At 48.6% G+C, this 23146-nt stretch overlaps 2 protein-coding genes across 14 annotated transcripts in view; both read right to left on the reverse strand.

The window, feature by feature from the left end:
• Positions 1 to 954: 954 nt before the first annotated feature.
• On the reverse strand, positions 955 to 4670 carry LOC128090092 (platelet glycoprotein Ib alpha chain-like). The gene is made up of 2 exons (XM_052702109.1): positions 4523 to 4670; positions 955 to 4021 (listed from the first exon to the last, which is right to left on the reverse strand). The coding sequence occupies exons 1-2, from the start codon at positions 4523 to 4525 to the stop codon at positions 1892 to 1894; spliced, it is 2133 nt and encodes a 710-aa protein (XP_052558069.1). The 5' UTR covers positions 4526 to 4670; the 3' UTR covers positions 955 to 1891.
• A 2794-nt stretch (positions 4671 to 7464) lies between these two features.
• Positions 7465 to 23146, reverse strand: part of RANBP3 (RAN binding protein 3) — a 40519-nt gene continuing 24837 nt past the window's right edge. For 8 of the 13 annotated variants that reach the window (XM_052702121.1, XM_052702116.1, XM_052702120.1 and 5 more), the window contains 13 exons: positions 21834 to 21905; positions 20614 to 20679; positions 19155 to 19247; positions 17912 to 18015; positions 15798 to 15917; positions 15109 to 15212; positions 13106 to 13184; positions 12225 to 12327; positions 11559 to 11683; positions 10837 to 10957; positions 10067 to 10209; positions 9418 to 9598; positions 7465 to 8841 (listed from right to left, as the gene is read on the reverse strand). In XM_052702121.1, the coding sequence (XP_052558081.1) occupies positions 8798 to 8841; positions 9418 to 9598; positions 10067 to 10209; positions 10837 to 10957; positions 11559 to 11683; positions 12225 to 12327; positions 13106 to 13184; positions 15109 to 15212; positions 15798 to 15917; positions 17912 to 18015; positions 19155 to 19247; positions 20614 to 20679; positions 21834 to 21905 (1355 nt within the window). In that variant the 3' untranslated portion in view covers positions 7465 to 8797. The remainder of the gene's footprint in view (positions 8842 to 9417; positions 9599 to 10066; positions 10210 to 10836; positions 10958 to 11558; positions 11684 to 12224; positions 12328 to 13105; positions 13185 to 15108; positions 15213 to 15797; positions 15918 to 17911; positions 18016 to 19154; positions 19248 to 20613; positions 20680 to 21833; positions 21906 to 23146) is intronic. The other 5 variants (XM_052702119.1, XM_052702113.1, XM_052702118.1 and 2 more) reach the window with 3 other exon arrangements.

The raw sequence follows: 23146 nt of genomic DNA on the forward strand, positions 1-23146 counted from the left end.
CAGAATGTATTGAAGTCTTGGAAAGGAATGAATGTGTGTGCTGGTGTGGTGCACGCGTGCGTCTTAAATGCAGAACCTGAACGCAGTGAGCGTGCACTTGATATCGCCTGTTGCATATTGTGAGGAATAAAGGAATGCCTCTTCCTCATGCCAGGGCCGTTTGGAGCACATGTGGTGATGCTGAGGATGAGGACTGGCGGCCATGGGGTCCCACTGCATCTCCTCTGCATCTGTTTGACTTCTTGTTGTACAGGTGTTGTTCTTGGCCCCTTACTTTGAGGACATCAAAAGCAGTGCATTACGCTGGAGCATCTCCCGAACAAAGCTAACACTCCTGGGGATGTGTGGTGTGGAAACGAATGGGGCTTTTCCACCAGAGCCAGAGACATTGCTGGTGTGGCATGGCTTTCTGCGGCCTGCAGCGATGGCCGAGTCCACAACCCCAAAGCAGCCCCTTCTCATCGTTCCCTTGGGGTTTCCCTGCTCCCCAGACAAGTGCAGCTCCTCCTGAGTTTCACTGCAGCAGCAGGACCTCCCCTCCCAGCCAGGCTCTTTTCCTGGAGCCAAGAAGAGCGTTTTACAGCTGGGCTCCAACACCATCAAATCACAACCATTGCAGAGCTGCTGGCACCTGGAAATGGGCCTGAAATGCCTGGGAACAGTAAGGAATGCCACCAAGGTGCTGAGGCAGGATGAGGGACCTGCAAAGAAGTCGCTCCCTGCTGCATTTTTGGAGACCTCGAAATGGTTCCAGGAAAATCCCAAGTTCCAAATAATCTGCTGTGCTTCCTATCTAAAATCCTCCAGCTCTTCTTCTCTGCAAAAGGAAGCTGGGTATGAGTGGCCATTTACTCTATTCTGTGCAGTTCCAAGTACTGAATATGAATTTGCCACTCACTGTACTCTGCCAGAACTACTGGAGGTTGAATGAAATGCATTAGCCCACTTATGGAATTTGTGCAAAGAGAATATTTATTGAGTGAAAGTGTGATGCATCTCTGTGTGTCATTTGAGCAGACAGCGGACAAAGCCAGTTCAGCTTTGCCACACTGCCCCAAACCTGGCATTTCAGCCCCCAACTCTGGTTTAGGACAATCCCACCCCTGCCAAGCAGCCCAGAAATCATTTCAGATCTAGCTAGCAAAATGAATGTGAGAGCAGTGCTGGGGCTCAAATTGGTTGCAGGAAAATCCCAAGTTCCAAATGGTTCCAAAAAATCCAATGGTTCCACATTCCAAATCCCAGTGGTTCCAAAACATCCCAAGAGATGTGGAGAAAATGTGCAGCTCTTCACTGGGTTCTGTGTGGCTGCAATGCGCTCTCCACAAGGATCAAATGTTTGGGGCAAAAGCCAAAGCCAATGTTGTGCTTCCTATCTAAAATCCTTCAGCTCTTCTTCTCTGTGTCAGGAAGCTGCACATGAGGGACGTTTCCTCTATTCTCTGCAGTTCCAAGTGTTGAGGACAGCCATTTGCTGTACTCTGACAGCACTACCAGAGGTCTAGTGAAATGAAATCAGCTCCCATATGGAATTCAGGCAAAGAGAATATTTATTCTGTGAGTAATAAAGCAACTCTGAGTTGAAAGCATGATGTGCGTGTGTGACATTTGAGCAGAAGCAGTCAGCACGTAGCAGATAAATCCAGCTCTGTTTTCCCACACTGCCCCAAACCTGGCATTTCAGCCCCAAGCTCTGGTTTAGGTCAACTCCCACCCCTGCCAAGCAGCCCAGAAACCATTTCAGATCTAGCTAGCACCATGAGTGTGAGTAGTGCTGGGGCAAGCAGCTGGCTGCCTTCCCTTCCTGCGGTAAGCAGATCTTCCTGTTGTTCAGCAGGAGACGTGAGCCAGAGCCGTGCCCCCCGTCCCCCCTCTGAAGGCACAGGAGCATTTACAAGGTGTTGGCACCGAGATTCACCCTGACAGCACCGATGGCCCTGACTCCCCTGTCCAGGCTGCGAGCAGAAGGGCTCCGCAGCGAGCCGAGCGTTGTGGCTGTCAGCTCCGTGGGGAAAGGATTGGATGGAGCATTCAGGGGGCCGTGGTGGATCCACAGCTCCTTCGTGGTGCAGAAGGACTTTGCAGGAGGGCCGCGCTGCACCCCCAGGTCTTTAATGGTGCAGTAAGTGTGGGATGTGGCAACTTCAGGGCGCAGCTCTACTTCCTTGGTGGTGCAGAACGTGGAGCGTTGTTGGGGGCTTCGGAAGACGCAGAGATGTGTGGTATGACTTTGTGTTGAATTCCCCAACCTCAACAGCGGATGCTGCACCTCTTGGGTCTGCAGTGAGTTGTGTTTTGTCACACACATCCACACCAGGCAGCAAGCTAAAAGCAGCACAGACAGGAGCAGCAGAGCCAAGCAGGCCAGGTAGAGCACCCAGCGCAGGAGACAGCAATGGCTCAGCACCCAGTGCTCCCAGTGCAGACCCTTCACAGCTGCCTGCGAGTGCAGCACGGATGGAGTCTGTGCTGGAGTGGAGCACGGGCAGAGCAGGGGAGGGGGAAGCGGAGGAGATGGGCGGGGGAAGTGCGTGGTGTCCAGGGGAGCTGACAACGTAGGGGTGTGAGCAGAAAGCGTGGTGTTGGGGACCACCGGTGTGGGGGACGTCAGAGCAGAAGGTGAAGATGTGGTGATTGAAATGCTTCCTGGCTCGGTGGAGGAAGGCAGAGCTGAAGGACTGGTGGAAAATGCTCTGGTGAACGTTGTGAAAGGGCTGCTGGCAGCATGGGTGGTGAGGGTGCTCTGCGGATGGCTGCTGGTGCTGGGAGCAGCCGTCGGAGAGATGGTGGGGCTGTGCGAGGTGCTGGGGGGAGCAGTGTAAAAAGGGGCAGTGCTGGGGGGCTGCGAGAGATGCACAGTGCTGGGGGGGGTGATGGCGGGACTGGTGGATGCAGGAGGGGCGGTGCTGGGAGCCGTGGTGTGTGCAGGAGTGGTAAGGAAAGCAGTCGGGGTCAGACCGGGGCCGGCAGGGATGCCGAGGGGAGGAACGGCGGATGTGAGAGCGGGCTGAGTAAGAGCGCGTGGGGCGGTGCTGGGCTCTTTGGAGCTGGGTGGATACGTGGGGGTCAAGGAGGTCACGTGAGGCATTTTGGGGGTCCATTCCACATCAGGGTAATCGTATTCATCCTCCTCTGCATCCCCCACGTGGCCGCAGTTGGGCTTGAAGCGGACGATGGGCTTGTGCTGGTGCTCGTCGGGGCTGCGGCACAGCACCTTCTCCGGGGCCAGCTCCACCTTCGTCTTCCCCAGGCCGCGCTCGGGCTCGTAGACGCTCCCCTCGTTGCCGAGGATCCAGGAGCGCAGGTAGAGCAGGTCGCAGTCGCAGTGCCAGGGGTTGTCGGTGAGGAAGACGTAGGCGAAGAGGTGCCCCTCGGGGAAGAAGCCGGAGGGCAGCGCGCGGAGCCGGTTCCCCGACAGCCACAGCGTCTCCAGCTTCTCCAGGTCCTGCAGCAGCCCGGCGGGGAGCTCCTCCAAGGCGTTGTCCGACAGATCCAAGTCCTCCAGCACCCGCAGCCCCGCGAAGGCGTCCTCGGGGAGCGTCTGCAGCGCGTTGCCCCGCAGGTCCAGGTCCCGCAGCCGCGGCACGGCGCGGAAGGCGGCGGGGGCCAGAGCGCGCAGCTGGTTGTGAGCCAGGGCCAGGCGGGTGAGCGCGGGCAGGACGTGCAGGGCGGGCAGAGCCCGCAGCGCGTTGCGGGACAGCAGCAGCTCCTTCAGGCTGGGCAGCGGGTCCTCGGCGTGCACGGCCCGCAGGCCGTTGTCGGACAGGTCGAGGTCCTGCAGGGCGGGCAGCGGCCGGAAGGCGGCGGTGGAGACGGACTCCAGGCGGTTGGCGTTGAGCAGCAGGATGCCCGTGTCCTCGGGCAGGCCGGCGGGCACCGCGCCGAGATCGCGCCCGGTGCAGTTCACCTCCACGATGTCCTTCACCTTGTTCATCTCCCACGGGCAGGGCGGCGGCGGGGCGGCGGCGGCGGGCGGCAGCGCTGCGAGGATCAGCGGCAGCAGAGCGGGGAAGCGCGCGGCCTGCGGGGAGAGCCGAGCTGCGGGCGCCTGCGGTGCGGCCCCGGCCCGCCGCGCTCCTGCGCCGGCCGTTCTGGAGTCCGCGGCCCCGACCTCCTCCGGCCCCGCCCAGCCCCGCGGACAGCAGGCTCGGAAAGCGCCAGCTCTGCCCTCGTGCCCTCCTCCAAAGCGTGAAGGCGCCCCGCGTGTTGCTGCCCCCCAGGCGGCCGTTCCAGCCTCGCTGCTGCAGAAGCAGGGGCTCAGAGGCGTCTCTGCAGCCTCACGCTCCCGGTCCTGGGAAGCTGTGCCTGGGCTGGAAGGGGCTCCCTGAACACGCTTCTGCCCACAAGAGCCCTCTGCCACACTTGTGTTCGTGGGCCAGGAGATGAAGCGCAGGACCAGAGCTTCCTCTGCGCAGGTGCTCATGGCCCGAGCACCCAGAGCGCGAGCACCCAGACTCAGAGCATACGGACCCCGAGCACCCAGACCACCCAGACCCAAGGGCCACCGCTCCCCTGCGCTCACCATGACCCCTCAGTGTCTGCTCTCCTGCTGCGTTGCCTCCCGTCTGGCAGCAGAGGCTGGACAGGCCCTGTATCAGCACCCGCAGCTGCTGGGAGGGAAGCTGTGGTTTGTGGAGAAGCCGAGCTCATCTGCCCTGCTTCCACACCGCCTCCCGCTTTTCCTGTGCTGCCACATCACGGCTCCTTGCTGGTCTCCACCCGAGTGCAGACCAGCTCCGTCTTTTCTTGCTTCCGCACCGTAAAGAGGTGAGGAAGCAGCACAGGAGCAGCCCCAAAGGGGCTTTGCACCCCAAAGGCTGGGTCACTTCCAACCCTGGGACACGTGTCCCTTGCACTGAGAGCTGCCCCTTGCCCTGCCTCAAAGCAGCTCCTTTGCAGCTCTCCCTGGCTTCCAGCCCCCAACTGGGGACGGCAGCCTGGTGGCGAAGTGGGGAGAGCTGGATTCTGCGTGTGACCTCAGGGTTGCTGGTGTCCAAAAGGGCTCCTTTCTTTCTGACTTGCCAGGCAAGAAGGGGATGGATGTGCTGGACTGCAAGGCAGCTTTAGCACTGCTGGGAGAAGCCACAGCACAGAGCGGGCAAGGAGATTAGAGGCAGAGGAAGGAGCTGGGCTTGGCAGATCTTCCTGCTCTCAGTTCCTACAGCCAAGCTGTCTCTGCCTCCCAGGTCACCACAGAGCACTTCAGGGCTCAGGCCGTGGGGTCACACAGAAGCTCCAAGGGCGGATGTTGACCAGGATGGTTTTTGCATTGGTTCTCCATTCTGTGGACTCAGGGACTCTCCTCAACATCTTTTCTGTGCTGGAGCTTTGGAGCAGAGCACAGATGGAATCTCACAGAGTGGAGCAGAGGGGAAGAACCTCCCTCAATTTGCTAACTGTAATTTCTTTATCAAACCCTCACCCACCCCAGCGTAGGCAGTCCAATACGTATTTGGATGCTTTCTTTTGGTGGCACCTAGAAATGCCTTTTCCATTCTTGCATCTTCCCAGAGAGCAAATGAGCATTCCTCTCCCCTCCCCCCCCCCACCCCCACAGCCCCTCTTGAAGCCCCTCAGACCCAGAGCCTCCCTAGCAGCTCATAGAGCTCCACAGCTCCAACAGCACTTTGTATGCACAGACCCCTCCCCCCCTCCCCCCTCCCGATTTGTTCCCTAGGATCCCCATCATCCCCTCTGGGACACCCCAGGAGCTCACAGACCCCTCCCTCCCCCCCCAGTCTCTGACAGGACCCCCATACTCCTTCCAGAACCCTGGAGCCCCTCCTGATCCCCATCTCCCCATCATGTACAACTGCATGGTGCTGGAGAGCAGCACATAACAGGAGATGAAAGGCAAGATGTGGGGCAAAGGGACATGGGGGTATTGGGGACGTGGGGGAATATTGGTAGGGATGTGGAGACAGCTTGCAGGACTGGAACACTGCACAGAAGGCAATGTGTGAGGTGATGGTGAGACTTGGGAGGCACGGGGCCCTGGGAGGACCTGGGGCCTGGATTGGGTTGAAAATAGGGGATGCAGAGCAGCATCCAAGTGCATTTACTGATTTCTTCCTGCAAGGGGATGGGGAGCTCTGTGGCCCAAAGGTGGGGCCCTAACGCATAACCATACATGTCTCATTACCCAAGATGACTCCATACAGACCTGAGTGACCCACAACTCAACCTGAGCCAGCCACTCTGCGACCCCTGTCCCCATGTCACCCTGGCCCTGTAATGCCACGTGACCCAGAACCCCGTGCACCTGTATGACCAGGTAACCCCACAACTCTGTGACCCTGCTTGACCCACATTCCTATGCCCCGACCTCATGCAGCCACATAACCAGCTGCGTGTAGGGGTAAAGCTACCTCTCCCAGGTGTGGGTCTTCGCCATAGCACCCCACAGAAGCCATGGGATGGGCACCATGGGTCAGAGCTGTGGAGCAGGGTGAGTAGGGGCAGTTAGAGGGGAATTCTGGGGCAGATACGGGGCATGCGTACCCAATAAAGGCAGCGGTCGCCTCACAAGCACTTGGGAATTGCTAACTCATGGGAAACCATAAGAGCTTATGGGGCAGTTAAAGGACACCAACAGGAGGATTACAGGGGCACCATGGGGCAGAGATGTGGCTGACCCACATCCACAACTGGTGGTGGAACTGCTGCTGACCATGGCTGCTACAGGGGCTCTCTGGAGCTGCCCTAGGGCAGATGTACACAGAAGAGGAGAAGCTGATAGCGAAACCAAAGTCCCCCTACCCCCATTGCCACCCCACATCCTGCACCACAGAGCAGCTGGGGATCTACACCTTCTTCCCCAAGTTCCACCCATACCCCAAGCTGTACCTTCTCCAGCTCAGCCCTGGACTGAGGTTGTGTTCTGCAGGCCCTGAGGGGTGCCGTGTGTTCTGTCATGGGGCTGTGGGGCTCAGGAAGGTGGGCACAGGGCAATGGAGGGCTCATTGTGGGTCTGGAAGGTACAGATCCCTGACTGCATCACGATGAGGCTGTACAGGATGCGTGGGGCAAATACCCATAAGGAGTATGAGGCATTCTATGAGCAGGAGCAGTTTTAGCACAAGCTCCATGTCAGGGCACATCAGCCCTAACAAGTGCAGGTGTGCTGCCCAGCACCCTTATAACCCTTCCGTAGGTGTCCTTTAACTGCTCCATAGCCCTTCATGAGACCAAAGAACAAGGGGGAAAGCAGCACACAGTGAGAAGTCAGTTTAATGACATCTTGCGTGACCAACACAGCTGAAGGCAATGAGCATTGCTGAGACAGGGACTGCAGAGACACAGGGCCCATCCCCAAATCTGGGATGTGTTGGGAGAGAGGAAAGCAACCACCTGCTATGCTCCAGGGAGAAGAACTGCCACCCAACTCTCACCCCGTGGTGGAGAAGCACCGTGAGCACAGCTGAGCTCCACTACAGCAGAGCAGCTCGGAATTACACACAGGGAAACACATTCTGGCTTTTATTGGGGTGGAACAGAACACAACATCCTTCAGCCCAAACTGCTCAAAGCCGGCAATGGCACCTTGTTCTTCATGCTGCAAGACTTCAGGAAACAGGAGAGGGGCAGGAAGGGTTAAAAGTTAATTTTCTATTAAGGCTGTTAATTCAGCAAGATCATTAAAAACGTACTCGGCTCAAAGCAGGAAGAGTTGCGTTGACCTCAGTCGGATGGTTCACACGTAGTTCAGTCAGGCAAGTGCTTACATGGCTTGTTGAATCAAGCCATTCCATGAGAGCTGCTTTGCAATGGGTTCATTTTAATGGCTGAGCAAGCTCATCACATGAGCCTTGCTGGTTCTCCAGAGGGCTAACAGCCGTTTGCTCATCCACCTTTCTGCAGGTGCCACCTGGATGCCTCCCTACACTTTGTTGCAGCCAAAGAAACAGAATTTGCTAAGAAAAACCTGTATGCAACACCTATGATATAGAGTGGCTTAGCTCTCCCTTAAATAGTAACAGAAAAGAACAGTACAAAACAATGGTTTCACGTTCTCAACACACAAGAGCATCTTATTGAAAAAACTAAAATAAAATATAAACGTTGTCACCACAATATAAACCCCCCAAATAATGATGAAATGGGAAGAAAGAAGAGTTAGCAAAACGTCCTGTGAACTTCAGAGTCTCTTATCAACAACGTTAAACAACAAAAAAGAAAAGCTTCTCTGGTGAATCCCAGCGCGATGTCTGTGTTTACGGGGGGGGTCGGCGCTGCCCACCACCTACCTCAGGATTCAGCACGACATCAGCTGCCCCAGAGGAGCACGAAGCCAGGAGGGCAGTCCATGGGTGCAGGGCTGTGGCCTCCCTGCGTGTGGCAGAGACTCTGACGGAAGAAATTGGAGTTAAAAAGCCAAATTCCTGTTGGAACAGTGTCAGAAAGTTCCATCTCGGAGGCCTGCAAAACATGAACTACTGAAGAAACAGTCACAAGGTCCCAATGGAAAGCCGTGACAAGCTGTAATGTGCCATCTCTATTACAAGGAAGAGGGGAAGTGTTTGGTTTTGTTTGTGTTTTTTTTTTTTTGGCTCATCAATATGATGAGCTTTCTCACGTCCCAAACCACATTCAGGTAGTTTCCAAGTCTGCTGTTTTGTGTGTGTGTGTGGAATCTACTGATCCAGACCAAGAAACCAAACCAACAGAGCGGGGATGCACAGTTCTTAAGTCCTGGAGCCTTCAACACTGCCTGAAACAAGAGCTGGCCTGGGGGGTCCAGAGAGATGCCTGCAAGATGGTGTTCGTAGCAGCCTTGCAAGCGGGGGGCTCACGTCTGCTATGTGCTGCTGGCGTTCTGCCCGTCACGCTCATCACTGGGACCTGAAACAGACAGCAGCTCAGTCACACACTCTGCTCCTCGACTCAAAGACCCCCCTGGAGCCACCTGCGATGTCTCAGACTCTGCACTGCACTGACATGAAAACAGTTTTTCCCTCCCCTTGGTTTGCATTTCTTCTGCTGATTAAGTTCCACCCACTGCAGAACTTCATGCTCTTGACCGATCTGGCTTTGGAATCTCAGCAGCATCAGAGCCCACAAGTCTCATTTCCAGCCTCTCCAAGTCCACACACTGCTCTCTTTTTTTCCCTTCATACCCAAACCTGCTTTATAATTGTTCCCCCTGCAGTGAACCAGGATGAAGTTCTGATCTCGGAAAAAAATTAAGAGATGTACTGAGCCATGGGAAGACAAAGTACAGATGGCCCCAAGTCAGGAGAAAGAAGCCTTTCTCAAACTGCCAAGCAATGCCTCTATAGATTACGGCCTCTTTGCATACAATGGGAACAGTCACACCTTCCCACTTTTTGGGAACCCCCTGCTCTGCACACAGCACTGCACTCAGCAGTCAGTACTCATGTTTGCTTTTGCTTGTTACGGTGTGCCTCCCCTGCTTACCACTTCCCACTGATCCTGAAGGTGCAAGGACGTCGTCATCGCTGTCCTCCTCATTCGACTGCGTTACTTCTGGCTCTGGTGCCACACTCTTGACCTCCTGCTCTTGTTCCACTCTGCTCCGTAACGCCAGGATGCGGTGGTGCAGCGCAGCATACAGCTGCCCCGTGTCCTTAGAGCTCGCCTGGGGTTTTCAGCATTCAGCAACAAGAAAAGAGGTGCAAGGAATGACAACAGATTAGAACATTTAATACACCACAGCGAGGCCTACTTCACTTTCGTCACGTGGCTTTCTCATGTTTTCTTTTTACTCTCCAAAGCTTACGGTCACTGTACAGCTTCAAAGAGCTTCAGAGCTGTCACACAAGGCATCCTGTGAACATCATTATCTATTTGAAAGAACTTCCTTCTGCATACAAGGAAGCTCAGTTTTCACCACATCAGTGAATTCCTCATCACAGCTGCTATCACCGTCCCCCCCCAGTCGGCTTCAACTCACTGAGATGGTTAGCTCACTTCATTACATTGCTCCCACACAGCCCAACCTGTGACATTTATCACCTCTGCATCTGCAAAAATGTCACTTCAATTGCAATACAGGCAGCACCTATTTGAGTAGGGATACCGTGATGCAAAAGACAACTGTACTCACTGATATAAGAAAGACTTTCACCCCCTGGTCCTCTGTATCCATGGCGGTGATCCGGATGCTCTTCTCACTGGCTTTGTCAATCTGCATCTGAGCCCAGAGCTTGGTGTTCAGGATTAACCTGAGGCTCCCCTGAGTCCTCATCACTAAAACAAACACATGAGATGGGTTAGGTGGCAAGAGACAACTGGGAGCTCAGCATAGCCAAGAATGCTTTTTTAGGGAGCAGGGCTGTGGAGGAACACTGAAGCCTCGCACGAAGGATATAAAGGGAATCTCATCATGACTGCTGAGATGAATGTAGGATACTGAAGATTACTGGGTTAAATATCTATAGGCATGCCCTAGATCTCATACATGAAAACATCGAAGTTCAGTGGCCAGATTGGCAGATCTGAGCTGATGACCTCAGGCTAGTGCTCATTCCTACCAGCCCGAACCATCAAAACCATTCAGAAAGACCCCTGGCACCTGGTCCTGAAGAACAGAAAGCTCACACCTGAAGATTGCCACGAATTTCAAGCCAAACATTCAGGTTGGTAAGCAGAGCTCACTTTTAGGGGAAAAAAAGTCAGCAAGCAGAAAGTGTTTGTTACAACAGAAAGATATTTTATGTTCTCTTTGGACTAAATGGTCACAGTGCAAGAGAAAAGGTCCAAACTGCACTTTGAGTTGCTGTAGCTAAAACAAAGCAGATGCTACTGTGTGTATGGAAGCATCCTATGCAGCAACACAGCTCTCGCCCAGAAACTCACTGCCCTGGTTTCTCTTACCCAGTCGGGACTGCAACGTCCCATCCTCCGTTGAAGCCATGTCATTGAGCCGCAGGAGCCCTCGACCTCTTTCCACCCAAGACTGAGAGTTTTTATCAAACACAAACAGCTTGCACTGAATCTGTAACAGAAAACACCTCTGTGGCACAGCGGTCGATTGAAGCAGTTTAATATTTCATTGTATTCAGACATCAGTTGGTCAAAACCAATCCCATGTCACACTGTGATTCTGACTGCTTGTAGACGTGCCGTTTGTCTTTTGACACAGATCCCTCAAATTATGCTGATATGATAAGGTTTTTATGCAGGTAGATATTCTTAATGAACACCTGCACTCAAAATCAAAGAGCAAGAATGAGGTTCAGATAGGGTGCAAGCTTCCACAGCTCCCTTCTTACCCTGCTCCCACCTTGCTACTATTACATATTATATCTTGGTCTGGGAGAACAGATGTGTTCTTGTACAAAGCAATCGTAACAAGTTGAACTGACATGCAGAAAGTGTGCTTAAGATTTGCCAGGATTGTCCAAAAGCTGAAATTCATTTGGAAAGAAGAAATGACGAAAGAACTGCGTGAGGATCCAACAGTAAACATCCCAAATCTGCACTGTAACATCTGAGAGCACATTAGGGATAGAGAAGGTGGCTGAGGAGTTGGGAATGGGGTGCTGGGCATTCCCTGGGTGCTCACAAGCTCACAGATCTCTGCATACGTTTCTTACCTGTAAAACATTACTTTCTGCTTCCTCCCCAGTAATCACTTCCACCTTTGCTAACAAACACTTCCTTGCTGTTGCTTTTGTATAGGCTGCAGCAGACTCGGCCAGGGATTCTGAAATATTATTAGCTGAACAACATTTTGAAAGTTTATTTTGAGAACAAAACATCACACAGTGCTCCTAAGGGCCTCCAGGTACACCCGAATTCAGAGAAAATCACAGCAGATGGCAACAGAACTGCAAGGAGCCCCAGAAGTCTGCAATGCAGCCAGCAGCCCTCTGTCCCAGCACCACTCTTGGTGCACCTACACAACGTGCGGCTGACTCAAGCGTCCAGGTACCAGAACTGCAGCAGGGTGTTCTTAAGAACAGTTTGCCACACTTCTGCTGCGCTGTGCAGGGCCAAAGTATCTGCTCTACTCATGCCTGCTGCTTTCACTGCTGAATACAGTCACACTGCTGCAGAAAAGCCATGAAAGACGGCACAGCCTGCAGAGGTTATATATTAAAGGCAAGCAATCTACAGCACCCAGTTTGTCAATCCCCACCCCCCGGCTCTATCTTTGGTCAGATTCAACAATAAAAGCAACATCCACTTCTTTTTTTTAAACAAAGGAATAGGATGCTGAGGTTTATCTACCATTCCTAAAACAATGCTCTGGTTTTTACCTTTCTCTGGTGTGGCTTCCTGAGAAGACGATTCAGACCCAGACTCCGTAGCAGCATTCTCCTTATTACTCTCTGTGCTGCCTTCATTTGATTTTGGTGGACTCTATCACAAAAAAAGAAAATGAGATAAGCAAGAGGAAAGCATACACTGATTATAGCTTTGCAGAACAAGACTAGTGATGATTTACCAGCAGATGACACTACTGTTGACAAACCACACACAAGGAGAATCCCAATGACGCTGTTTTCACATTAAGAGCTGCATTGCTACCCCAGGCCAAGGAATTGGACAGAGCCTGACCACACAGACAACTCAAATCATTTTCTCCTGAACTGAAACCAAACTGCAGCTCTTAATTTGAAGTTCTGTTCAAAGAAAGCAAATCAATTTCAGCTACAGTTCTACTCGAGACACAGCGAGCTCAGCTCCCTGCCCAGCAGTGAGGAATGCAGTGAGGTGCTTCCCTTTTGCAACAGCATAACAATAAAATAAACAGAAAACAGTAAGGCACTACAAATCACACCTGGGGTCGGTAAACAGCTGAGCAAAGAACTGCTGCTGGATTTGGAATCCCATCCTCTGGGGTGCCATGTCACTGAATTTGTTCATTTGAAGGAGAGCAACATCTTCAGGTATTTATACTGAAGAAATCATTGCAAAGAAGCAAGCTGTCCCATTTTTAAACTGCTTGGATTTGGCAATCCTGGACAGCACTGCAGCTGCAGGCAGCAGCTCATGACAACACCCCCAGATCTCACTCAGTTACCTACACAGCACCCCAGTGAGAGGTGCAATTAAAAGCTGTCACGTTTCCTGAGTGAGAACCCATAGCAGAAGCTGCACAGAAGATGGCAATGTTTCACAGGCAGTGGATACTCACTAGGACTCGCTCACTCATGTTCTGTCCAAAAACAAACTTGTTGCTCGATGCATCTGCACTGTTTGTAGAGTTCTCTATACTGGAAGGGAGAAAAAAGTTTCTGCAAGTCAGTAAAACGTGTTTATCCTCTACTGATCAAATCCCTAAGAAAGTGAGCAGAGCAAACTCCAACTACTACATGTTCTCAGGTCAATTTTCAGAGAGAGCCGGGGAGGAGCTGAAACAAAGACGTGCAGAGTCACAGCTGAAGCAGAGGCAGCAGGGCTGAGTAATGCCTTTCACCAGATAAGCTGCATTACAGCTTTCCTGAGAAGCCTCACCATGGAGTCTCAGCTGTTACATCTCCTTGGAACAGGCAGCCTCCCCCAGGTGACATTTTTACCAGCAGACTTTAATTGTTTGAAAAGGGCAACAAAGGTTTCTTTTTTCCAAAAAGTCACTAACTGCTTCTTACGTGCTGCCTGACATCTGAAGTAGGTTTAACTGGAATGGGCTCTGGTTGCAAAACTTTATTGGTTTAAACAACAACAACAACAAAAAAAAGGCAAACTCAGAAGCATGTTTCTGGCAACTGACTTACTATGAGTAAATCTTCCCCAATGAAGACTCAATCAAGATATGGCAGCGGATGTTATGGAGATTGAGAGATACAGACAGTTGAAGCCCACATATTAGGTGTCTCCAATTTAAAGCTAAGACATGTTTCCGAACAAACACGGGTGTGCAGACAACCACTCTGACATCCTCTACCTGCCCAGAGCATCCTGTGAAACCCCAAACAGGACTCAGACTGCAAAACGAGCTCCTCACACCTGCTTTGCATTGAAGCTCACATAAGAGAACAGGATCTTAAAAACTCAAAGTAGAGGCAAGGCAAGCACACACCAACACTTCCATAGTTATTCCAAGGCATCAAACAATCTGCATCTTCAGTGCTCCACTTCTCTGCTGCTAAGAGATCCATCACATATTGGCCCCTTCCTTGACTTTCCAAGTAATTACTTGAGCTGACAATGCTGTGAAAGAAGTTCTGTCCTTTGTAACACTACTTGATTCTTTTACCACTACTAAGCCAACACTGTCACAAAGCAACACCAACATCAAGGTGCAGACTGTCAGTTCAGAGCTAATTGGTGCACATGTAAAATCTGCATTACTTTCTCACTCAGCTCATGCATATCTCCACCAAATCTTTTAACACAATGACTTCTTAGGTCTCTCAAAGACCTGTTTAGTTGTAAGGACCCTCTGTATTGCTCTGCAGAGCTCAGCACCACGAACAAACCACTTCTCTTTGAACTCTTCTCTCCCTTATCATTCACAGAGATGCAACTGTTTTTAAGTCACCAGGTAACCAGGGTACCTGCAGAGATCACAGCACCAGCAAACACCCCACTCTGATAAAACAACACTTCTTTTTATATATTTGCCATCTGTGTCTATACGGACAGTGCAACTGACAGCAGTGCTACCTACAACATTCCAGGCACAGCACGAAGGCTCTCTTAAGTTATTACTTAAGTAATGCAGGCACACATCACAGTGTCGTGTCTGTCATGCTTCAGCAATGGCTTGAAGTTTGTTGCACACTCTTAGCAACCTCCATTCCACTGATCAGTAAGTTTTAAAGTACTTCAAGGGAATAAACAAGGCTCTACATTTGCCATTATACTGTAAGGTCTTGGGAAAAGATGGCTCAATAAACCAAAACTGTTCTGAAAGAATTCCTTAGATCTTCCAATGGTAGATTTAACTGTAGAAACGAGTAGGAAGAAAACATCCTGGAGGCTCTCGTAAGTACAGGCACCCAAACTGCACAGCTGAGATCACATTATGAACACATCTATTTTACAGAAGGAGCTGTTCTGTGTAATCACCATCAACAACAGAAATTATAGACAAAAGTAAGTCAGAAAAAAATCAGAGGTTTGCTACTCCCTCTATTCAGAAGCCTGGGTTTCCATTGGCACAGTGACAGGCCCTGCATGCACAGTGCATCTCACCTGGAGCTGATGTACTGTAGGAAATAGTTTGTTGCAGAAGGGGTGTCTGATGTTGGAAGGCCAGCATTCTGCACATCTGCAGTTTCATCGCTTTCGTCTCCCAGCTACAAAGATCACATCTGTTAGGACAGCTTCAACTACAGATCACAGGATTTTCACCTCTTCACTTCCCCTCAGGAAAGAGCTCTTCCACAAAGATTTCCTACCATGAAGTCTGTGTCCCAGTCGTATTTTCCTTCTGTTATGCTAGGAAACCTGCATAAACCTGTCTGTACCTTTGTGTAATACAATCCAACCCCAGCACTTCATGCTCAGGTTTGAACTCAGACTGCCCCCATTTTCTTTCCTTATCTTTTCTGTCAATCTTGGCTGTACTGGAGTACCTTAGCAGCACATTGCAACTTCACTGTGACCCAAAAGGTACAAGAAAATACTATATTGACTGATATTCAGATTTATGCACTAGATGTTTTTCTTTACAGCAGTAATATAAGTTTATTAAATAACTGGAAGACCTGTTTCACTAATCAGCCAAGCTGCCCACACAGCTGCTGGCTTCACACACATGCAGTGTTGAAACCACTGACCATTAACTAATTGACAACTTCAGCATGCCTACAAATGATTGGCTCCACTGTGTTTTATCCTCACATAAATACATCAACTCAGTCGAGATGAGCTGCACTTACCTTAACTCTGTCTCTTAGGTTCTGTCCAAATACAAAGGCTTGCTGTGCATTCAGTTCTGCCTTGTCCCCGCTGTCATCCTCTGAAGTACTGTTGGACTCTTTCTTCTGACATTCTTCAGCCTAAAGAAAGAAGTTGAAAGCTTGATTAATGATTAAGACCATTCTCTTTAAGCAAAACAAAACAAAGAATGTTGTAATATGGCAAGTCACAGTCATTTGCCATAACAAGCCAGTCACATCTTCAGAGCTACAAGGCAAGTTTTATATCTGAAACAAATCTGGTTTTATTCAGAGATCTTTTTCAAGGAGTCACACAATTCAGACATTTGTAGTTCAGGGATTTCTAAACACCATTTGGTCCAAAACTGCACTCAAAAGAGTATCAGCTTCCAAGTCAACCTCTGCTGACTGCCTGGGACGTCATACAGTCAAGTTTAAATACAAATCTAAGGATGGCAGAAGCCAGTTTCAGTGTCTGAATGCATTTGCTCTGCAATTAGAACCTCCCCCTTTGCCTGTTCCTGTTACATCTGAATTTTTAATTTTTTCTTTTAATGGGCACTTCCAGGTCTCATTCTGTTTTGGTAAAATCTCACACTAGATAGCTGAGAGAATTGCCCTCTTAGTCTTCTTTTACCCAGGCAAAACACGGCCAGTTTTTTCACCATCAGGTACGTCACTTGCACTGAACAAACACCTGGTGGTTTGCAAGCACCTTGCTCACAGCAGCATCGCCTGGCTACACACAGCATTCCTGACACAGCCACCCAGCAGCAAGGAGAAGGGAACCATCACTTTCCTTCACCTAATGTGTCTGAGTGAAGCAGCCCAACACATTCTCTGTCACCTCCTCCATATTTCACTTGTCATTGTTTCACAGGATGCCATGGCTCTTGAACCTTTTGTAGTGCTGAGGGCCTTTTATTTGCACCATACAACTGCAGGGGAATCACCTCCTCCATGTCCTCCCCCTTTCCAACCCTATAGCTCTAAAGCTTTTGATTTACATTAGAGGACCCAACAATATTCATGCATAAAGCTCAACAAATGCTCCAGCTGGCACTGTCATAAAAGTAGGAAGTTTGAGCAGGTCTTGATGAAAGCAAATATAGCTATATGGAAACAATTAAAAGGGATTAAAGCTGATCTACTGGAGAAAATGCCCAGGGGAAGAGTCTTGCTGGGAAACTTGTTTTCATGGATGGAAGATCTTCCCTCTTCCCCTTCTCCAAAATAAATGCCACTAACCTTAAAGTTCGTTATCAACATGATTCACTAATAAGCTCTGCACATATTAACTCGTCTCAGCATCGCTGTGTAACAGCCAGACCTCTAAGCCTTTGTCTGGACAGCTGCTTTGTATCCAGTCTTTTGTCCTTATGATATGCGAGTCCAACACACCCAGATGAAGGCCTTTGTATGTGCTCACTTTTGATTGATTTTCCCTGGTCTAATTTTCCTACTTGCTGACATTTCTCTGCATGGCCCCATATTCCAACACACTGACCATTTCTCCCCACCCTACAATTGACCGGCATCCAAAAACTTGATAAGATTCACTCCACCTTGCCAAGTTCTCTGCACAAAGATGAGATAGTGCCAACCTCTGCATCAACTCCAAAGGAAGCCCTCTGGCATCAGCTACTCGTTAGATTTTGAACCAGACTCAGACCCTTGAAGCTCAGTGGCTCAGCCACCCTCCATCCACTTTTAATTCCACCCAGTAAGCACACATCCCCAGTCTGGTTTTAAAGATAATGCTGGCAAAGATCTGTCAGGGACCTCGCTAAAGTCAGGAAAACAAAACAGAAAAGCAAACAAATATTACTCTGCAGAGCCAGGACAACTATTAAAACCATTCTGTTCTGGTCTACAGTATTTGAATTCATCAAGTTTTTGCTACAGTTCTTGATTTAGCAAATAAGAAAAGCCACAGTGTGCTACTGGGACAGTGCAAAACCTACCAGTACTCCAGGGGTACATAACACAGGTAAGCACAGATGTAAGTACAGGGAATCCCCACCGATGGGCCCACACTTGCATTAAATATTCTGTGAATAAAACCTGTTAAGTTCTGACAAATTGAGTGTCCTTTAAATCCTTCTCCAACTCACCTTGTCTTCTGAGTCAGAGCTTTTCAGTGTTGCATTACTTAGAGATTCTGATGTTGCTGCAGAATCTGGTGGGATATTTACACCATTGGTCCCACTGCTCAGAACTGCAACGAGAAACAAGAAGCTGACATTCATTTTCTAGACATTTAGAGGATCCTAAAAGAAGCAACAGTTCTCTTAGCAAATGGCATACTGCTTTTTTTAAATACAGGAAACACAGCAATGGCAACCACACAGTTCCCACAGTATTTTTTGCACGACAGATTTGTGATGCAGAGGCATAAGGACAGCAGTTCAGCAACTCTTCGCAGCAACAAAATTAAAATGCATCAAGCAGGTCAGCAAAACGTTACAGTCTGTGGAAATATTGCACAGGCTTCAATGCATACAACTGCAAGCAAGCTCCTTCAAATTTAGTACTTGAGGGCTCCTCTTCGGGCTGATCCAGCTACATACACAATGACCTCCTGCTGTAAATCCGTACTCCAGTATTTGAGTCTGCTGTAGAATCCAACCCATGCCAGCAGACAAGCTAGAAATGTTTGGCTCAACATCGCACGCAGCTGCAGCTGAGGTTACTCCTGTTTCAGGTGAGGTAAATTTCCAAATAACAGAAAGCAAAAGAGCAAAACAGAAGCATAAGAGTTTAAGAGACACGGATTTCAAACAACTTTAACTCTCACTTTCCAGTCAGGCCCAGTTCTATTAGCTGCATTGCCTTCCACCATACATCAAGCAATCAACATGAGCATGCTAACAATGCAAAGTGTAACTCAGAGCCACTGCTCCAGAAAGTTTCTCAGTCTGGTGGCATCTGCCAGCGATGCAGGTGTTTCACATCACTTTGCAGCTACTGCAGATCTACCACAGAAGCAGCAGCTTATTATGTGATGGCTGATGCTGTCACTCGAGACTGCAAATCCATACTCTTAGAAGGTAGTTTTATTTCAAAAATCAAGCAATGATTACCAAGTCCAGGGCCTGGTAATGCCAGATTGTCATCCACACAAAAACTGAAGGCTTGGTCGTGTTACCTTCTATGTAACACAGACACACTTCACATGCAAGATGCTTCTGTTCAGAACAGAGAAACAGAAAAACAAAGGCAGCTGCTGAGCAAAGTCAGAATGCTGCACAAAACGTATTTAGTATTTCTGCCCCTCCTCTGTTGCACATTTCTAGCTTGTCTGTTGGCATGGACTGGACTCTTCAGCAGACTCAATAAAGCAAAAGCATTATTTACCCATCTGTGAGAAAGCTTTTGGCTGTGGTGCCTGTAGCACTGCAGGACGGAGCACACTTCGCTGCTGTTCCTTCGGTTTCTGGCTTGGGAGACCTGCAAGTGGAAAAGTTTTTTTCAAGAGCTACGAAGAGTTGTAGAGAAGATGACATTGTTTTCCACTTCTAATGTTTCCAACAAAACAGGTAATAGAACACTTAACTGAAGGTAGATTTCACCCTTCTTTCCCATGCCTCGTCCCACCCTGAAGGAAGAGTCAGTCCTACCCAGAGAAGGCAGCCCTCTTCCTTCTGGCCACTGGACTATTCCCTAGCTTACCCAGGAAAGTGTGCAAGGAGAGTTTATGATATTAACTCAGAAAAAGAAGTTGAAAATGTAATAGAAAGAAACCAATCTTATCTATTCACCATTAGTCAGCTCCATTTTCCAAGTCTCCCATTCTCCCTCTAATTAAGCCACTTCCAGATTAACTTCTTCATTCTTCATATGATAAGGCGTATGGACAGCACAATAAATATGCATGTCATTTCTTTTAACAAGGCTTTTCAGGCTGTTAACTTGGCCTCTCCAGTTTGCTGTAGGAAGAGAAAGGGCTCTACGACTCTTTAATTCAGCTCTGATTAAAAAACAAAAGGCACCTGACATAAAAGAGCCTAAAAAAAAATCCTAACATCAACTCCAGAAGGCTGAGGCAAATCCAAAAGATTCAGATTTCTTTGATGATAAAAAAGACAAAAACTAAGAAAATAAAAATGAAGCCTTAATCCATTAGGATGCTGTGACAAAAAGCTGCCCATAAAACTCACTTTAATATTTGTAATTAGTTTTGTTTCGGGCCTCCCATCCCAAAGTCTGTGACAATGGATGCCATCTTATGACCAAGCATTCACATCAGCTTTTTATAAGAACACAGATCAAATTTCATCTATGTATTTTAACTTACTACATTTCCTGAGAACATACACATTCCAAATACGTTACAAATATTTCCACTACCAAAATCAGTTTTTTCTTTGAATTCCCATAATCATTTCTGTAGCATTTATGTCCTTCCTATACTAGCAAGACCAGTGTTAGCAAAGGTGAAGCTCAAGAGTACAACAGCACAGCAGAACAGCTGTCATAAGAAAGCCACAACTGTGTTATACTGAAAGAGCAGAGAGGAAAGGAGGGGCAGACACACCAACAGCTAGGAATCATTTCAGCACACTCCTCAAGTAAACCTTCTGCTCCAGTTTGAATCTAAAGGAACCAAGCTCAGCAGCCAAGGACTGCCGTGAGCCAAAGCACGGTGAGCAGAGGCATTTCAGAAGTGCATGATTGAGCCAAGTCACAGCCCTGAGGTGCTGTGCACACCTTCTGCCATGTTCCAGTCACAACGTGCATTGAAAATTCCAAAGTATGTTAAAAGTGCTGGAATTACTGTGTTTCATTTTGCTTCTGAAGGAAACACTGAACTCACCTGCACTAGGAGCTTGACCATGAATAAGGATTGGTGGTTTTAGCCGGAACCCACTGCTCTTTTCCTCTAGAAACAAAACAGAATTATAAAGACAGCTGTAAAATAGAGTAAGTTATAACTATTTTACGACAGCCACAAAGTGCTCCTGCTGCTCCGTTGTAACAAGCCACAAGCTTTATAAACACCCACAGCAAAGTCATAATGATATTTCCAAACAAGATCCTTTCCTCCAGGCGATGCTGACATCCCCAGCGATCATCACAGCAGACAAACATTCAGAAAGGAGATGATGTTCAATTGTTCAAAACTGGTTTTCAGGTGAAACACACAACAGCATTTTCACAAGAGAAACGGAGTTCCTCCTCACAGATTTTAAGTGAGAATCATACTACAAAAAGAATGACAGTCATCAGAAGCATGACAGAGCACGACAGATGAACAACCACAAACTGTTAAGTATCACTAGCTAAGTAAAAATTGTTTCATTAATTCCATATAATTACATTAGCTGCCACCTTATGCTTTCCTAATGTGAAGGTGAAAAATTCCTATGGTTGCACTTACTGAAGCTAAGGCATTTCGATAAAACAACCATGGAAATGCCAGCATTTAAAAAAAAAAAATCAAATCCCCAACTACCACAAAATCAGTTTCCCCAAAAACCTGAAAGATAAAATCATTTCATTAAATGCTATCTTGGAGGGAGGGCAGCAGCTGCACTCAGAATAAGCCTACCATCTCTGCATCCTTATGCACTTCATTATCCTCACACCCATGAAGTACCAGATGAAAACAGTGGCACCAATATAACAAGCTGAAGGAACAAGGGTGACCAACAGAATCAGCAGCAGTGTGAACACCAGGTTCAGAAATCGTGGTTCAACATAATCACAGCCATTGGCTGTGGATGATTTTAATTTGTCAAAGAAAAAGAACCTTGGGTCAAAAAATGACACATCCCTGACGTTTCATCTTGAGGTTAACAGATGGGAATAGAATCATGTTGCACTCCATCACTCCCAAAGCATTCATGAGTTTTGATATTTGTTATTAACTCTGGGAAGCATGAGGAAAAGCAATGAAGCAAGAAAAGGCTGAAGACCAGCAGCACCACTTCCATGCTCCTAGCTATGGCCTGGGGTCAGAAGTGTCAGAGTATTTTGAACTGTGATACTCAGCATTCTGCTGAGGAAAAATGAGGGAGAAACACAGAAACTCACCCGGCTCTGAGTCAGAATTGCCTGCAGAAGGTTCACAGAAGCTTGATGGCATAAAGACATTGTTCTTTGTTACTGTTGTCAAGTAAAAAGAAAAATAAAGAGAAGCTGGGTATGTCATTCTTGATTATAAGCTCCTTCTCCAAATACTGAGATTGCAAATCAAACAGTTTTTCTGATCATTTGCTTTATTTAGTTATGTTTTTAGTTTGTTTCTTTCTACACTAGAAAAGTATCACAGCTACAAAAATACACAGTTCCTCACAGCTTTGTTTCTCCTGAAAAAGTAATTGCAAATTTCACAGCCAGGAGGGAAGGCAAACAGTGCTCCTAGTCTGAATTCTATCCTGAATGACCAATTAGAAGAGACAGAACGTGAAACAAACCACACACCATCCTTCAGACTTTTCTTCCAGCTATATTTGCAGTATCTGACAAATAGAGGAAACTGCCACCTAGGCTCTTTGAAAGGCTTAAGACTGACAGTACAGTGCCCACAAGCACTAGATAACTAACACTAACATATTAACAACCCTCACCATTAACTCAATCTACTTGAGCCTTTAGTTCACAGGCAGCTCAAAAGATCCCCTAAGAATAAGTGCACATCAAGTAGGAAATGCACTCCTACCAACCATAAGGGGAAACACAACCCTTGCTTTTAGAAAGGTAAAAAAAGGAAGTCCTGGGAAGCTACTTGCCTGTGTCCAACAAGATCACAGAATGGCCTGGGTTGATAAAGACCTCAGAGACCATCTATTTCCAACCCCTGCTGTGTGCAGGTCGCCAACCAGCAGCCCAGGCTGCCCAGAGCCACATCCAGCCTGGCCTTGAATGCCTGCAGGGATGGGGCATCCACAGCCTCCTTGGGCAGCCTGTTCTGGTGTGTCACCACCCTGTGTGAAGAAGTTCCTCCTAAATTCTAACCTAAACCTCCCCATCTTCATTTAAAACCACTCCCCCTTATCCCATCACTATCCATCCTCATAAACAGTCATACCCACTCCTGTTTACATGCTCCCTTCAATGAGGTCCCTCCACAGCCTTTCCTTCTCCAAGCTGAACAATCTCAGTACACTCTACTTTTCTTCACTGGAGGCCCCAGCCCTCTGATATCTTAGTGGTCCTGTTCTAAGAGTTCCAAGTGATGAAGCAGATTCTCCTTCCATGTTAAGGCACACAGAATAACATGATTGACGACAGCCAACTTGGCCACCACAATTGGTGGCGATTCACCCTCAGAGAAGCTAACAGCAATTGGGCCACAGTATGATGGATAAGGGAAGAGCAGGAGTCGTCATCTACCTGGGCTTGTG

This window comes from Tympanuchus pallidicinctus, unplaced genomic scaffold (genome assembly GCF_026119805.1).
Source record: "Tympanuchus pallidicinctus isolate F22 unplaced genomic scaffold, pur_lepc_1.0 scaffold43, whole genome shotgun sequence".
NCBI classification, from domain to species: Eukaryota; Metazoa; Chordata; class Aves; order Galliformes; family Phasianidae; genus Tympanuchus; species Tympanuchus pallidicinctus.